The sequence below is a fragment of the Tachysurus fulvidraco genome, chromosome 19, assembly GCF_022655615.1.
Source record: "Tachysurus fulvidraco isolate hzauxx_2018 chromosome 19, HZAU_PFXX_2.0, whole genome shotgun sequence".
NCBI lineage: Eukaryota > Metazoa > Chordata > Actinopteri > Siluriformes > Bagridae > Tachysurus > Tachysurus fulvidraco.
Genome location: NC_062536.1, coordinates 15,478,337 through 15,495,731, shown reverse-complemented (window position 1 = coordinate 15,495,731; position 17,395 = coordinate 15,478,337). Strand labels below are relative to the sequence as shown.

Here is a 17,395-nt window from a genome sequence, read left to right as displayed (position 1 = left end):
CCCATAGTTGTGAATGAGTGTGTGCAGGTCTGCAGAAGAAAAATCCTTTATTTGTCACATATACATTACACCACAATGAAATTCTTTCCTCCGCATATATATATATATTTTAGGAAGTTAGAGTCAGAGGACAGGGTCAGCCATGATACAGCTCTTTGGAACAGAAACGATTAATAGTGCTCAAGTGCCCAACAGTGGCAGCTTGTGTGAATGGTACAATGTGAGGAACTGTCATCAAATCCTGGGTTACTAAAAATTTACCAATGACTAAATGACTCGATAGGGCCTCGTGCTAACCAGTGGCATAAAGAGACTCTAGGAGGAACCACTGGGGTTACTATCTAGTTGAGAGCTTCTTTAGTGTTTACTTCTATGGAAACCTTAAAGAATCTATGCAGAACCCTCAGCAAAGGTTTTTTCTCTTGGAAAAGGTAAAATATTTTAGACAAATTAGAAACAGAAACAGTCATACAAACCCTTAATAACCCATAAAGGTGCCATGAAGGAGTCTATCACGTCCTTGGAAACCATACTTGTCCAGAAGAACAAATATCTTTATTACACCACATTTATCTGTCATGAGGCTTCTTCAGTTTGCTTTACTGAGGGGATTCCTTAAGGAGTTTATATTGAACCCTACAACTAATGAGTCTATCAAATAAAACTAAATAATGCCATTAATCCTAAGACTTTTCAGGAACCCCAAGTTGCCATAAAAGTGGCAAATAATTCCAGGAGCTCTTAGTAGACAAGAGTGGCTAAAGGAATTTTAATGTGACTTTGTCCAAGAGAATAGAAATCTCCTTGGTAGACCCAAAACATAGGTCCTCTCTAGCACTCTAAAGGTTTCTTCAGTCACTCTGAGAAATAGTCTTTAATTTTCTTCATTCTAGCCCACAGATGGTTTACCTTCCAGAAAACCTCCAAACAGAAACTTTCTGAGAAAAATCCATAAGGCCACTTATATCCAAATGAAACCATGTTTATTTACTGCTGCACTGATGCCCTGGGGTGGTACCTTCTGACATTGAGTAGTGGATAGTTAAAGTTCCTTCACTTCCTAAAGGGGCTGGGACACACCTGATGAACACAAACTCTTAAGTTCCCACTAGAAGGTCTCATTAAGTAGATGCTAATGGTTATGTTTACTTGATGAAATCAGCTTCTTTCGGTCATAAACCGTGTCCAATTTCAGGAGCATCCTGTCAGGCCAATCCTGAGTCAGCATTCTCCTTCTCAAGTTCGGTCTGGTTGGGAATCATCAGCATATCTGAGGTCGAGTCAGAGAAAGTACTACAAGAAGAAATGCCTTTAATTCATCATTGATTCCTTTACAATCAATATACACTTTATACTTGTCAGGGCTGCAGTGGATCCGGTGCTTATTTCTGGTATTAGACATAAAATGCGAATGGGAACTCAGCCTGAAGACGGCGCATACATCCACACCCAACCCTCCACAACACAGACCCTACACCCTCCATCACATACATACAGCAACACAAACAATCCCACACACAGTGACACACAGTCACACACAACCCCACACACAGTGACACGAAAAAGAGACAATTTTATTTTAGACAGCATGTTTTTGGATGGCAGGAGGAAACTGGAGATCTCAAAGGAAACCAAACAAAACTCCATAAACACAGCAACCAGAGTCCGTGACCGAACTGGGGATCCCTCGGCTGTAATGTGACACCACCCATAACTTGTTCATAATCATTGGAAAAGGAAATATGTTTCTGCATATTAGATGAAAGTGGATTTTTACTCCTCATACTGATGATGAAATTTTCCAGCAGATAAACCTCTTAACATTGACTGCATTTACCTCAGAAAATCAAAAAGCAATCTCGCCCTGATATGTACACAAAAGAAGAAACTATGAAAGTAGTAGGAAACAATCGTTTTCCTTTTGGGAGTTTAAATATAATAGATCGTGACTTGATTAAAGTATCGAATAAAGTACACATAAAACAATCCTGAACACATGAGGGACAGCAGGAAATGAAAAACTTTATGACTCAGTGTGTATAAGCTTCATAAATGTGGACTGTTTCTAAAACTCGCCTTTGAATTGACGTTTTGTTTGATGTTCTGATGTCGAGTCCTTTATCGATCTCTATGTTTCTCTTTCTCTCACTCTGAGTCTTATAACATGCACTCTATGGCTCATTCACCTCGGCTGGGAAGGTGTGACCGAAAAAAATATCAGTAAGAACATTAGAACAAAAGAACCAGACAGAAAGAAAAGAGATAGAGAGAAAAAAGAAACAAGAGAGACAGAGAGAGTGAGGGAAGAAGCACAAAACAAAGAAAAAAAGGAAAGCAAAGGAAACTGATATATTGTGGCCTAAAGGCAGAGTTTTAGTTTGGTGGAAAACTTTTCTCTGCCCACACGGTCCGCGCACACACACACACACACACACACACACACACACACACACACACACACACACACACACACACACACACACACACACACACACACACAGGCATAATAAACAGGATTATATTCATCTATTTATAGGATAAAAAGGGCAAGTGAACAAAGTGCACAACTATACAGTTAGCTCCTCCAAAGATATCTGCGTTACATGCTTTTCTAGTCAATATATGAGATATGAGGAAACAACGTGTGAGCATGAGAGAAAGAGAAGGTACATTATTGTACAAATAGGCAGTCTTCAGCAGTGAGTAATAAATCCCATCTTTTTTCCTCTATGAAGGAATGCATTATAGGAACAGTGGAACTATGGTGGCTCGTTAATCCTGCTGTACACGAGGAGCCAAAATTTCATCTCCAAAATATTTCATTTGCATCTGCTTCCAACCAGATATTACCTCTGCCTTTTACCGATTCCTTAACACGTGTTTGGAATTTTTTTTTTAAACATACATCATAAAACCGTACTGGAATTAATGTTTAGACACACAGTCTATAATGCTTGGTAGTGTCCAGAAATGGAAAGATGCAGGAAGCATAATGGACTATAAAGGTTTTCTGGGCTGCTTTTTTGTTAATGAGGTGTAAATCCCTTCCTTTAGGCATTGTACTTCTTCCCCACTCTGTGAATCTGCTGGTACAGTGTCATGGAGAACGCCATGCCGAGGAGCTGCAAGACAGGAAATGACATCAGTGTAGAGTTAAACTGGATAGAATAGATATTTAAAATGTCACTAGGTCACCTGCCAATTACCTCCCACCCACCAGCCATCTTTCCCCAATCACAGGACACATCCAAACTGGTGAGGGTAAAGACTAATGTATGGTTTTCTCAAATAATCTAATTGAAGCTTTTTAGTGATCATGTTTTCTTTTAAACTGTGCAGAAGGCAGAAAAATATGTAAATGTTTACAAGAAACCTCTTTGTTCACAAAGCTCTACTTTTGCACAATGTCTTATATAATATACAGAATACACCAGAATCCAATCTTATCCGGAAAGGGCCGGGTGTGTGTGTGTGTGTGTGTGTGTGTGTGTGTGTGTGTGTGTGTGTGTGTGTGTGTGTGAGGGAGGATGTCCAACCAAGCAGAAGCCACACCTGATTCCACTTGTTCCAGTTGTTCTGGGCTTTTAGTAGACTCTGGTGTGGCTTCTGCTTGGTTGGAATGAAAACCTGCACCCAAACCGGCCCTTTCCGGGTAAGATTGGACACCACTGGAATACACGCTGTTGGCGCTAGTTAGTGTATTTGTCCTGATGCACTTTATGTGGCTAGGACAAATACACACACAGACTCTCATTCACTCACACGCTACGGACAATTTTCCAGAGATGCCAATCAACCTACCATGCATGTCTTTGGCCTGGGGGAGGAAACCGGAGTACCCGGAGGAAACCCCCGAGGCACGGGGAGAACATGCAAACTCCACACACACAAGGCGGAGGTGGGAATCGAACCCCCAACCCTGGGACAAATTACAGAATTGATAATATGGGAACAGTTAGCACATGATGCCCAGACATTTTAAGACCAGCAGAGGATGAAAGCTGGAATATAGGTCGCTTCCTTTAGCTTCGTCTTCTCGGCAGTTTTAAGAATTTTGCCATGGTTTGGCCTCGGCAGGTAGCAGAGAAATTCTCTCATTCACTCAGTTTGTGTTGAATCATTTTCCTTTGATCTCACTTCACTGAATCACTGCTGTAATTTCTCTCCATATGTTTGCCGTTTCAGATGCTGTGACTGCTGATTGTGTCGCTAAATACTTTTTATAGGCAGGACTTTTATAGACATGAGTCAAAAGTATTTCAACTTCTGAATTTTCATTGATTTTTTGGCCATTCTACACTTTCCACTCTGTGAGCTTAACCTTCTGTGGAGTTTTGTAGGAGGCAACAAACCATTTATCAACATACGAACATGAATATGAAGAAAAGCAGCGTTTACAAAAGCTGTGTAAATGCTGTGGGAATTTTTTCATACAAATGTTTTACATTAACACCCAATTTTACTTGACTAATGAACAAGGCCTTAAAAATATTCTTGTTTGCCGTAACCCGACCGACCCTGTCAATTTAGGACCGACTCAATTATTATTTTTTTGCTTTAAGTCGGACCGATTTGCCGGTTGTAAATTTGTGTTTTCCTTATACAAAAGCAATAAAATAATATTAATTATATTTTAGTAAGTATTGTAAATATATAAATTGCCTAGGCCTACATACAAACGAAGGCTACATTCTTTATTTTAAATAAAAACCCGTGACATCATCTATGTTTACACTATTGGTTACCGGATGTCACACTATGGCCTGTGCGTTCGCTTCATCTCATTCTCTCTCATTCACTGTTAGAGTCAACGGTTCGCGCTCGGTAATGATGGCTGCGTCTGCAGTAAACAAAATGTTCACCGTCACCGTTAAAAGTCATACATGTTCGGGCACCATAATACATCTAAAAAATACATTAAAACAGCTGGACACTGCTTTAACTTGTCGGTTGCAAATGAGGTTTGTAATGATGTGCCCGAAGGCACGGGTTGAAGACCCAGTCAGTGACATCACGATATGATAATTTGTTTAAATTATATATAATATATAGACCTACCTTATCAACACTTTTTTTTTTTTACTGCAAACCAAAATATTTTTAAGGATGGCCTTATTGTTTGCACTTATCCAGCAGGTGTGTGGATGTCTTAGTGTATATGTAATGTAATGCTTTAAATACCTGTATGACCAGCACACACATAGCGATGGTGCCCAACAGATGTTTGTTATCATCCAGCCAGTCCACCACCTTCTCGTAGCAGCCCTAGCAGTCAAAGCACAAATACACACTGAGTGCATTTAAGTCTAATAGGGACTCGTATCCAGTAGTAACGATATCCCTTGTAGTTTCAATTAAAACCCAACTGGATTGTGGAAAAACAAAGTACTAGGAACGCCGCACAAAATCTCATGTTCTAAAGGAGCCAATTCACTATGAGGTTCTGAATAAATGGCCTTAGATTTCCAATAGGAATTTCTTTTATGCATGGTCTTATATAAACTAATCGGTTTAATGGAAGCACAAATGACTTGATGTGTATGAAAAAGTGATATCCACATAATACTGATTTCAACCCTACATTTTACTTCACTCCCCAGTTTCTTTCCTCAAACACAGTTAGAGAGAGATATCAGTCTAACAGTATACATGTGGAATAATCTGATTAGGCTAAAATCCGGGTATCAGCTAATAGCTGGATTGAGCGTGTGCATGTGATAGCAAGGCCCAGTGTGAGTGTGATTACATCAAACTATTTATTTATTTATTTAAGCAGAAGCTTGTTTTACACTCAAAAAATAAAAATAAAAAAAGTTTTTGTGACTTACCTGAGACCAGAAGACATTACTGGAATTGCGCCCACATTCTTTATAATGCTCCTGACAACAGCGGTCTGGGACTGTCTTATCAGGAAGGGCATCGTGCCAATCTGTGTGCCCACTTACACCACAACACTGCCACTGCAGATAGAGAGAGAGAGTTAGGGAGAGAGTTTGAAGGTTGTTGCTTCATCCAAAATTCATGGAAACATTTGCTAAAATCAGTAACTGTTTTGCCACAGCTAAAATCTAAAACCTCTGCTAAAGCTAAACACACACACACACACACACACACACACACACATGCACACACACACACACACACACACAGTGTATTATATTCATCATTAGTCATTGACTAAAACCTATTAACACCTCAGTGCTGCTGACTTCTTAACTCTGCTTGGTCAGAGAATATTTATTTATCTTTTATACCAGCAGCTCTTACAGTACTTCCAGACGCAAGACGAACCACAGGTTTATATCAATGCGCTCCTCTATATGTCATCCACCAGTATATTTTCTGTCCTGTTTATCCTACACAGGGTTGCAGGGAACTGTAGTCTGTAACTGTAGTCTCTCCCGGTGGAAACAGGGAACAGCCTTGGACAGGGTGTCGACCCATCACAATCTCACACACTCATTCACACACTACAGACACGATCAGCCAACAACATATGACTATGGACTGGGGAGAAAACCCTGATGCAAAGGGAAGAAACATTCCAAGTCTGTACACACAGAGCAGAGGCTTGAATTAAACCCCTAACCCCAGAGGTGTGAAGCAAACACTTTATATAAATGTATTTTTTAAAAGAATATATAATCAGGGAATTGGGGATATGGTACAGAGAAGATCAAACTTTGTTTTACCTTGAACAGCAAATTTCATTTTATTCTTCCTATTCTTTAAAATAATATTCATATTATTTTTTTTGTTTTATTTTACTTTTAATTTCATTTCTGACTGTTTTTATTTTGACTCTTCTGAGAACACGGACAGTCATAAAAAGCATTTCGCTGCATGTAATGCATAATGTGTATGATTATGTAGGTGAAAAATAAAATTTGAATTTATTCTTATATTATTCATAATTCTTACATAGAATTACCCGTATGCAAAACTGCACACTCGTGCACACATTCTCCCACCCACTCACACACAAACACACACCTACAAGCACACACACTCTCATATACACACAAACACTAGCACACACCCACACTCACAGTAACGCCCCCATACTCTCACACCCACCCACTGACCCACCTGCCCTCACACCTTCACACACACCTCAGACTGGATGATGTTCCATGCGTTGCGCAGTCCGATGTTGTTGTCAGTGTTGTACAGTTGCAGACCCTCCTTCAGGTCCTGCTGTGCATTCTCACTCACCTGCAAGACAGTTCACACTTCTATCACTCTTATTCGGTCTGTTATATAGCTGTTCCTTTCCATTTTGCACTTTCCATTCAGCATATATTCAGTGGCCACTTTATTAGGAACACTTGTACGTGCGGCAGTACAATGGATTCAAAGACACCTCAATAACTAAAAGATAATGTCTTGAATATGACTTTAGCATGTTAGCTGCTGTCAAAACAGGCTGGATTGATTGGTTCAGATACTGTTGATCTGAGGGTTTACAGAATAAGGCAGGAAATAAAATAACAATAAAAAAACAACAAGAAGTGAGCAAATGTTTTTTGTTTTTTAAAGGAATTTGACACCTGATTATCTTTGGGATTACTGGATGTACATAAGACTTAATGTTGATGTGAATTTAAAAGTGTGAATATTATCCAAACAAACAAACTGGATTTTTACTCCTGTAAGTGGCAAAGCCTCAGGCTCGCAGATGAAAAGTGAGATTTAAGAACTGAATCAGATTTCCCTGTTTTGTAAATGTTCGTGCTTTACCTTATCTGTATAGACAAAGAAGAGGATGAGGAGAATCAACTCTGCCAGCAGAATTATCAACAGGACAATGAAGAACTAGATGGGAAAAAAAAGTACAAAAACAAAACTTATGAAATATTCCTACATTTAGACATTTCTATAAGGTCAATGTTGCCTTATTATCCAGTCTATGATTTTAGGAGTTATTTGTGATTGTTGTGGCCAAAAAGGCTCGATTTTATTTTCATATTTGGTGATGCATCTTGGCTGATCGACGACATGAATGCAAGAGTATTTTGGTGAATGCTAGCTGTGATGTCTTGGCCCAAATCTGCAGCAAATCTGCTATAAATTTGAAAACCTGCAAGCTCCTCTATATATTGTGGAATTAATTTGTGCAATCACAAAAACAAGAGTGTATATATGTATATAAATTGTATAAATGATTCCTGGGCTAGCACACTGCAAGAATCAAAGCTGTTCACTCACACTCAGCAACAGGCACTTGTTCTCCTTGATGGCACCCATACAACCCAGGAAGCCTGTCACCATGACGATAGAGCCCAGGATGATGACCAGATTGGCGGCCGAGAGCGAGGGGAAGGAGGGAGAGAATGTGGCGAAGCTCCCCTGAGACATGGAGAGCCAGATCCCTACTCCCAGTAAACCACAGCCTGATAACTGGAGAGAGAGAGAGAGAGAGAGAGAGAGAGAGAGAGAGAGAGAGAGAGAGAGAGAGAGAGAGAGAGAGAGAGATTACTATTACTTTTTTTATAACTCTTACATGTATGCTGTATGGAAAGTAATAACCTTGAGCAAAACAGAAATTCAATTGTAGTTTAAAGTGAACGAAACATAAAGAATGGAGCCCCAGGTGGTTAGTATTCCTTCTTCACACACACACACACACACACACACACACACACACACACACACACACACACACACACACACACACACACACACACACACACACACACAAATGTTCCACCCACACACACTATTTCCCAAGATTTTGGATCTAATAACCAACAACAGCACCAATCTGTCCACCAGTTTCTAGCAGTTTTCACGGGCTCGGAAAGTCAGCTAGAATTCATATGGTTTATTTGTGTTGTTTCATTAACAGTGAGAAGAAATTTCAGACCTTTGCTCCCCACTAGACTTTTAGGTCATCAATTTTTCCAGAATTTTGATGAAACAAATTCAAATTGTTGCATGAATGTGCCACGACATCTCTGAGGGGTTAAAGTCTGGCCTCTGGTCCGGAGACAAAGCACACATTTTCTTTTGAAGCAATTCTGTTGCTTTACTGGTTTGTTTTATTTTATAATCTTGCTGCATCATCCGACTGACTCCGACTGTCACATTCTCTCGTAGACTATTCTTGTTTCTTCAGTTGTTGCATGATGCACCCTACACCCTGCATGATGTTTCCAAAATGCTTCAGAAAACTAACAAAACAAACATGTAGCCAATTAGCAGAAAGGGGCGTGTTTTCTCAATGTGCGGCGAAGAGAGTGTTCAGTGCACATGTCTGACATTAGCCGAAAGCGATTGAAAGATTGACATGGCGGATACTTCTGCCGTTACCTCTGCCTTGGGTTCTAGGTGTTGAACGTCGTCTTCCGTGTGAAACGGTGCTAAACCTTTCAAAGTACAACACACAGTACTACAAAAACACATTTGACCTTTATTACCATAGTATTACACACCAAGATCATTAATTGATAAAAATGTACCCTCGGCCAGCTGCCCCAGCAGGTTCCGCCATAAGTTGTGTGGGCCGAAACTATCAAAACAGGGGTGACACCCATTTGGGTTAGGGGCGTGTTTGTTTAGGTGATTTCAAATGTCAACATTGTCTTTCAGAGATCGTGCACCCCGCCGTTAAGGTGTTGGACTACTGATCGGAAGCTTGTGTGTTCAAATCCCAGGGTGACCAGGCTGCCAATGCTGGGCCACTGAGCAAGGCATTTAACACCCAAATGCTCAGCTACATAAATGAGGTAGATGTAAGCCGCACTGGATAAAGCCGTTTGCTATAAATCTAAAGTAGGTACACCCCATAAACACAATGGGGGAATCTACAGATTTACACTTCCTGCCATTTTTAATAGCTAAACTAGGCATGGAACGATAATTCAAGGCAACAACTGAAATGAATCAATGCGACAATCATAAACTAAAAATGATTACAAATCTGTTCTTATTGAAAAAGTACAACCAACTGGTGTGTGAAAATAATTACTATTACTATTAATAATTACGCTTATTAAAGTCACACAACAACAATTGTACAGATTTTTGGAACTCAGTGCACACATAAGGCGCACCGGATTATTAGGCGCATGGCTGATTTTTGAGAAAATTTAAGGCTCTTAGGTGCGCTTTATAGTGCAGAATATACTGTATATACTGCTGTGTAGTGTCTCTCTCTGCTTTATATTATATACTGCTGTGTAGTGTCTCTCTCTCTGCTTTATATTATATACTGCTGTGTAGTGTCTCTCTCTGCTTTATATTATATACTGCTGTGTAGTGTCTCTCTCTGCTTTATATTATATACTGCTGTGTAGTGTCTCTCTCTGCTTTATATTATATACTGCTGTGTAGTGTCTCTCTCTGCTTTATATTATATACTGCTGTGTAGTGTCTCTCTCTGCTTTATATTATATACTGCTGTGTAGTGTCTCTCTCTGCTTTATATTATATACTGCTGTGTAGTGTCTCTCTCTGCTTTATATTATATACTGCTGTGTAGTGTCTCTCTCTGCTTTATATTATATACTGCTGTGTAGTGTCTCTCTCTGCTTTATATTATATACTGCTGTGTAGTGTCTCTCTCTCTGCTTTATATTATATACTGCTGTGTAGTGTCTCTCTCTCTGCTTTATATTATATACTGCTGTGTAGTGTCTCTCTCTGCTTTATATTATATACTGCTGTGTAGTGTCTCTCTCTGCTTTATATTATATACTGCTGTGTAGTGTCTCTCTCTGCTTTATATTATATACTGCTGTGTAGTGTCTCTCTCTGCTTTATATTATATACTGCTGTGTAGTGTCTCTCTCTGCTTTATATTATATACTGCTGTGTAGTGTCTCTCTCTGCTTTATATTATATACTGCTGTGTAGTGTCTCTCTCTGCTTTATATTATATACTGCTGTGTAGTGTCTCTCTCTGCTTTATATTATATACTGCTGTGTAGTGTCTCTCTCTCTGCTTTATATTATATACTGCTGTGTAGTGTCTCTCTCTGCTTTATATTATATACTGCTGTGTAGTGTCTCTCTCTGCTTTATATTATATACTGCTGTGTAGTGTCTCTCTCTGCTTTATATTATATACTGCTGTGTAGTGTCTCTCTCTGCTTTATATTATATACTGCTGTGTAGTGTCTCTCTCTCTGCTTTATATTATATACTGCTGTGTAGTGTCTCTCTCTCTGCTTTATATTATATACTGCTGTGTAGTGTCTCTCTCTGCTTTATATTATATACTGCTGTGTAGTGTCTCTCTCTGCTTTATATTATATACTGCTGTGTAGTGTCTCTCTCTGCTTTATATTATATACTGCTGTGTAGTGTCTCTCTCTGCTTTATATTATATACTGCTGTGTAGTGTCTCTCTCTCTATCTCTCTTTCTCTTTCTCTCTCTCTGTCTCCCTCTCTCTCACACTCACATTCTGCATACGTGTGTGTTACAGAGATGATAAAACACAACCGGTCATTAAAATCTCTTCAGATTGCTCACTTTTATGGAACCACAGGAGTATTTTGAAGAATTCACAGAGCTCAGAGTTTTAATAACTAAAAGCACACTACTTACCCATTGGATGATTTCTCAGTTATGTAACATAAAAAGACCCCCAAAAAAACAAACAAACAAAAAAACACTTTTTCCTGTATGTGTTTGTTTGCAGATCAAAAATAGAATGATCCTTGGTGAGGTGCTACTTGAATGATAACAGGAGGACATCAGACCTTTTAGGTAGTGTTATGTAAAACCTACTGAAATGCACAGCTACTGAAACACACACACACACACACCTACCTCTTAATGTATGATTTAAAAAAAAAGAGAAAGAAGCACAGAGCAGCTTAGCCTGTGTTAAAATGCTCAGCATGCACCTGGACTCCGGTGAGGACTCATGGTGAGACAGCAGACTGCAGAGAGTAGGATTAATGTGTCAAAAAAAAAAAAGAAGAAAAATCCAATTTTTTTTAGAAAGCATGGAGAGAAAAACTGACAAAAGATTCAAGGTGGAAAAGAAAAGGGGAAAAATCAGACAAGCACAAAGAATCTGTGCAGTTCAGTGAGGGACTGTGATAAAGATTTTGTGTTCAGGCTGCGTTAGCACGTGCACACGCACGAGCACATGTGCACACACACACACACAGACACACACACAGACACACACACACACACACACACACACACACACACACACACACACACACACACAGACACACAGACACACACACACACAGAGACAACCTTGAATCAGCTTAGAATATTGGGTAGGTGTGTGGAAAAGTGGAAAAGGCAGTTTAATGATCCTGCTCAATTTAAGGCTAGATTGCTCTGGGCTGTGAATCGATCAAAACCTTTTCTTTTAATGTGTTCTCCCAATTCTTTCTCTTTCTCTCTCTTTCTCTCTCTCTCACACACACACACACACACACACACACACACACACACACAGACGCACACACAGACGCACACACAGACGCACACACAGACGCACACACACACAGACACACACAGAGAACATAGATAAAGAGAATAAAGCAGAGAAAAGAGAGCACGGTTTAATAAATAATGGCGGAGTCACAGTTAGAACAGTGGGAAAAAGTGCTGCTTCAGCAGACTATGACTATACATCACTTACGCTTCTTAAAAAAAACCTACCACTTAGTGTGCGCGAGTGTGTGTGTGTGTGTGTGTGTGTGTTCTGTAAGTGATGTGTAGAGGTCTAGCTACTGCTTTAAGTCTCCTGAATTAAACATCAGCAAGAGGGTCATCAGGATCTCTAACACCGAATGATTCATGAAAAATTAATCATCAACCATGAGCGCCCCACACACACACACACGTGCGCGCACACACACCATATTCATGTAAGTATATTTCTAAAAACACCACAGACCAAATAGGACATAAAAAAGTACATTATTGTTTATTACTTCCATTACAGAGGAGTGCAAAAGTTTGTGCCCCCAAGATTGAAGAACATTTCATACATACGATTTCTTCTACATTTAATCAACATCATGAGTAATAAATTGGTCAGTTTAAAATAACCCAGATGACATCAGTTCAGACATCTGCATCCCTTTAATAAACGTAACTGTTATGTTAAAATGTATGTCCAGACTGAGAACGACTTTTTATCTACTTACGTGTAATACTGAATGTGACGGAGAGCTTAAGGAGAGACAGAAAGGCTCGTTACAAAACCTATTATTATTCCAATCAAACGTCGTAATGGAGAACAAAATGTGTATTGGTGCCAGATGGGCTGGATTGAGGACTTCAGAAACTCCTCAGATTTCTACACACAAAAGGCTTTAGTGATTAAACAAACTGGGAAAGAAAAACAAAGATATTGCATGATGGATCTATAGGGAAAAAGGACCTTGATGAAGAGATCAGACGAGGATGACTTGAATGTTATGCGAAGGCAGGAAAACTACAGTGATGCACATAACCACTGTTTATAGCCGTGGTGAACAGAAAAGAATCTCAACATGTATAACCTTCTGAGACAGATGAGCTGCATCTCTCACTACATTTCTCATATACATTTAATCCCGGAGTCCAAGGCTGGAAAAAAAACACACGCAGACAGACAGAGGTACACAGGAAAACAGACAGACAGGGACACATACGCAGACAGACAGAAATACATAGACAAACAGATACACACAGACAGACAAAAACACATGGACACAGATAGAGATACACATACAGACAGACAGAGATACACAGAAACAGAGACAGACAGATACATACACACACAGTTAATCTCCATATTAAACTAACCACTGGATCCGCACAGTTCAGAATTAGTTAATGCTATTTTTAGGATGAACTGATCTCAGTCACCACCGCATAGATAATTCCAGCAGTGTTAAATAAACTCACGCAGAGTTCGATAATCACAACTTTAATTAAGATTTAATGCACTCCTACAGAGCTGAATTTACTCCTACAGTGTTAAAAAAGAACTCCTGCAGAGTCCATTTGTGTCTTGGTGGATGGAGAGAAACACTGCAGGAATGCAATAATCACTGGGGAATTCAGGAGATGAAGATGATGGGAAACGCCACGTTTCTATCTGTGTGTATCTGCAAGTTTCTAGAGTTTGGTCACAAAAGAATATTAGAAAAGGAAAAATACTAAATGCAACTTAACATAGTACTCATTAACACTTAAAGGAAAAGCATAAGTGTAAGAGCAGCTCTGCTTTATGGGTTAGAGAGATGAGGATGTTGAGGATCTCTTTAGGAGTGATGAGGATGGACAGGATTAGGAACAAGCACATCAGAGGGACAGCTCAGGTTGGTTGTTTTGGGGACAGAGAGACTAGATTGAGATGGTTTGGACATGTACAGAAGAGAAAGATGGTCATATTGGTCGAAGGATGTTGGAGATGGAGCTGCCAGGTAAGAGGTTCAAAAAGAAGACCACAGAGGAGATAAATGGATGTGTTAAATGAGGACATGAAGGTAATTGGTGTGAGAGTAGGAGATGCTGAGGATAGAGTTAGGTGAAAACTGTTGATTCGCCTTAACGACCCCTATAACGGGAAAAAGCAGAAAATAGAAGGAGAAGATAGTACTCATTAACACAGATACGTGTTGGCCTGATAAAGATCTCTGCTCAGTCCTCAGGTACAATGTTGTATGAATTATTGACTGAATACAAGTCAAGGTTTCCACAGAAAAAAAGTGAAGAGAGGAGGAGCAGAGAGAGGGGGCGGGGCTTGTGACAGAAGACGATACACAGTTTTTTAAATAATTCAATCAATAACATTTTAGGAACAGGAAAATTTGTGCTCAGACATATCTACTGTTTAAAACCCAGGACCACAACATTGGTACTGCTGGGCCACTGAGCAAAACCCCGAACCCTAAACTGCTGCGTTGCGAACTCAACAGGAAGCTCTCAGGAAAATTATACTTGTGCCCCAGTTAAAAGCTTCTTTCTGTGTGTGTGTGTGTGTGTGTGTGTGTGTGTGTGTGTGTGTGTGTGTGTGTGTGTGTGTGTGTGTGTGCGAGATATTTTCAGACAGGTTTAGTTTTGGGAGAGAGCTAGAGGAGATTTTGGGAGATTATAAGAGGATCTTATCTGACAGAAATTTTCCCAACTGTGCTTTGGGACATTTGTAAATAAACACTCCCTCGTTAGCAGAGAAAAATGAGCCAAGATGAAACATCTGGTCTCTAGTCACACGATACGAACTGAAACGTCTCGTCTTATCTCTAACAGAGTAACGAGTGTTATTGTCAAAAAGGAGCTGGAGTGTGAGCATAAACAGATCCAGAGATATTATCTCACAGCAATTTTACTAATCCAATGCATATATATATATATATATATATATATATATATATATATATATATATATATGTGTGTGTGTGTGTGTGTGTGTGTGTGCTGCTGTGTGAAACTATTCAACCTTGGGCTGATCAATTCCAAAAAAAAAATAAAAAATAGACTGCTGGATTCCTCTCCGAAAACAAAAATTTTTAACGATTTGTATCTGTTTATAGTCAGTCACGTTAAAGCAGCTATAAATCAGCCATTCCCTCAACTTCCACTCGTTATTCTTTGCATTGACGTTAATTAGACCAAACAATCGCATGCTACAGAGATGCAACACAGATGCTACAGAGAAAGCCTTCTGTTCTAAACACCCTCCTGTATTGGAAAGCTGAATCCTTTACATTTACAGACACCCTTATCCAGTATGACCCACATTTTATTTTAATTTATTTAACTGAGCAATTAAGGGTTAAGGGCCTTGACCAGGGGCCCAGCAGTGGCAGCTTGGTGGACACATAACACTAGGCTATCACATCCCTTTCCTCTTACTGTTGCAAATCTCTAACACTGGAGGCTCCTTCCTAAAAAAGCAAATAAACATCTACATTCAAATGACGGCAACCACAGTCAGAGCTGATCACCTTGTGACCGATCAGAATTGAGAATTCAATGTCAACTGCAAACATTTACATTGAAGAACATCACGTGTTGTTAATTGTGGAAAAGAAATCTCTGAAAAATCTAAATATCCATAACAATGCCAGATGGAAGTTTTGTTTCTAAACATGCATAGAGCATCTGGACACATCTGATGGACTACAATTAAGAGATACATACATGCTGAACAACAAGCACATAATTAAAAACATTGTGAACACTGTTCTAGCATGAAGACTCATGAAGTCAGTACATGAAGCACATGAAGGATGGTTACTCACCCAGAAGAGCAGGTTGAAGAGGAACATCATGTATTTGACACAGCACAGGCACCCGCGAGCCATCCTCAGCTTCTCCAATTCTAACAAGAAAACAAAGGACAAGTCCAGGTAAAAGACCAGAAACTTCCCTCCACATGCCCTCCCATTCTGCTGCGCTGGCTTCCCGCATGTTGCCGCCGTTCCCTCTACGCTTTCCTCGGGATTTGGCTGAGTCTGGACCTTGGAGCGACGGGAGCCGTAGAAAGCGCCCACAGCCAGTCGGTGTCCGCGGTGAGCAGCCTGGGCAAACTCCAGCTCGGCGCTGTCCAAGGACGGACTGGGCTGTACGGCCACGGCCACGCCGCTCTCACAGCGCTCCATCCTGAATACAACACTCACGCAGGCATCGTGTAGAAGATGCAGTGCACAGAGTCAGACTGCTGTACATACTCCAAAAGACATCCAGGAAATCCTGTAAGTTACACTCGGTGTGAAGCGCACGATCAAGAGCTCTGCATCCTCCCACTCTTATTCTCCCAAAAAGCAGCTATAGAGCATCTTTCTTTTTTCTAGTGTAAAAATGATGTGTTTTCCACTTCTCAGCACGCTCTCTCAGTGATCCTCTGAACAACTAATGCACCACCTCACCTCGCTCTCTGCAGCTGAATGTGCTCTACTCACTCTCTCTCTCTCTCTCTCTCTCTCTCTGCTCTGCCTCCTCTTGGTCTCTCTCGCTCTCCCCCCCTCTTTCTCTCTCTGCTCTGTCTTCCCTCGCTCCTCCTTACTCCCTCTCTATGCTATTTCCTCTCTCTCTTCCATCCCTCTCTCTCTCCATCCTTTCGCTCTTACTCTGGGCTTCATCTCCTCTCTGTCTCTCTCTCTCTCTCTCTCTTAGTCTGTCTTTCTCTCTGTCTCTCGGTCTGTCTTTCTCTCTGTCTCTCTCTCTTGGTCTGTCTTTCTCTCTGTCTCTCTCTCTCGGCCCGTCTTTCTCTCTGTCTTTCTTTTCTGTCTTTCTCTCTGTCTCTGTCCTTCTGTCTTTCACTCTGTCTCTTGGTCTGTCTTTCTCTCTGTCTCTCACTCTCAGTCTGTCTTTCTCTCTGTCTCTCACTCTCAGTCTGTCTTTCTCTCGGTCTCTCTCTCTCTCGGTCTGTCTTTCTCTCTGTCTCTCTCGGTCTGTCTTTCTCTCTGTCTCTCTCGGTCTGT

General features: G+C 40.3%; 1 protein-coding gene across 2 annotated transcripts in view; it reads right to left on the bottom strand.

Moving 5' to 3' along the window:
• Positions 1-1,294: 1,294 nt before the first annotated feature.
• Positions 1,295-17,395, bottom strand: part of tspan9b (tetraspanin 9b) — a 34,012-nt gene continuing 17,911 nt past the window's right edge. The window contains exons 2-8 of one of the 2 annotated variants that reach the window (XM_027151597.2): positions 16,214-16,293; positions 8,209-8,400; positions 7,741-7,815; positions 7,114-7,215; positions 5,829-5,960; positions 5,182-5,265; positions 1,295-3,122 (exon numbers count right to left, since the gene is read on the bottom strand). In XM_027151597.2, the coding sequence (XP_027007398.1) occupies positions 3,051-3,122; positions 5,182-5,265; positions 5,829-5,960; positions 7,114-7,215; positions 7,741-7,815; positions 8,209-8,400; positions 16,214-16,276 (720 nt within the window). In that variant the 5' untranslated portion in view covers positions 16,277-16,293 and the 3' untranslated portion in view covers positions 1,295-3,050. Of the gene's footprint in view, positions 3,123-5,181; positions 5,266-5,828; positions 5,961-7,113; positions 7,216-7,740; positions 7,816-8,208; positions 8,401-16,213; positions 16,872-17,395 lie in introns of those variants that run through there. The other variant, XM_027151596.2, reaches the window with a different exon arrangement.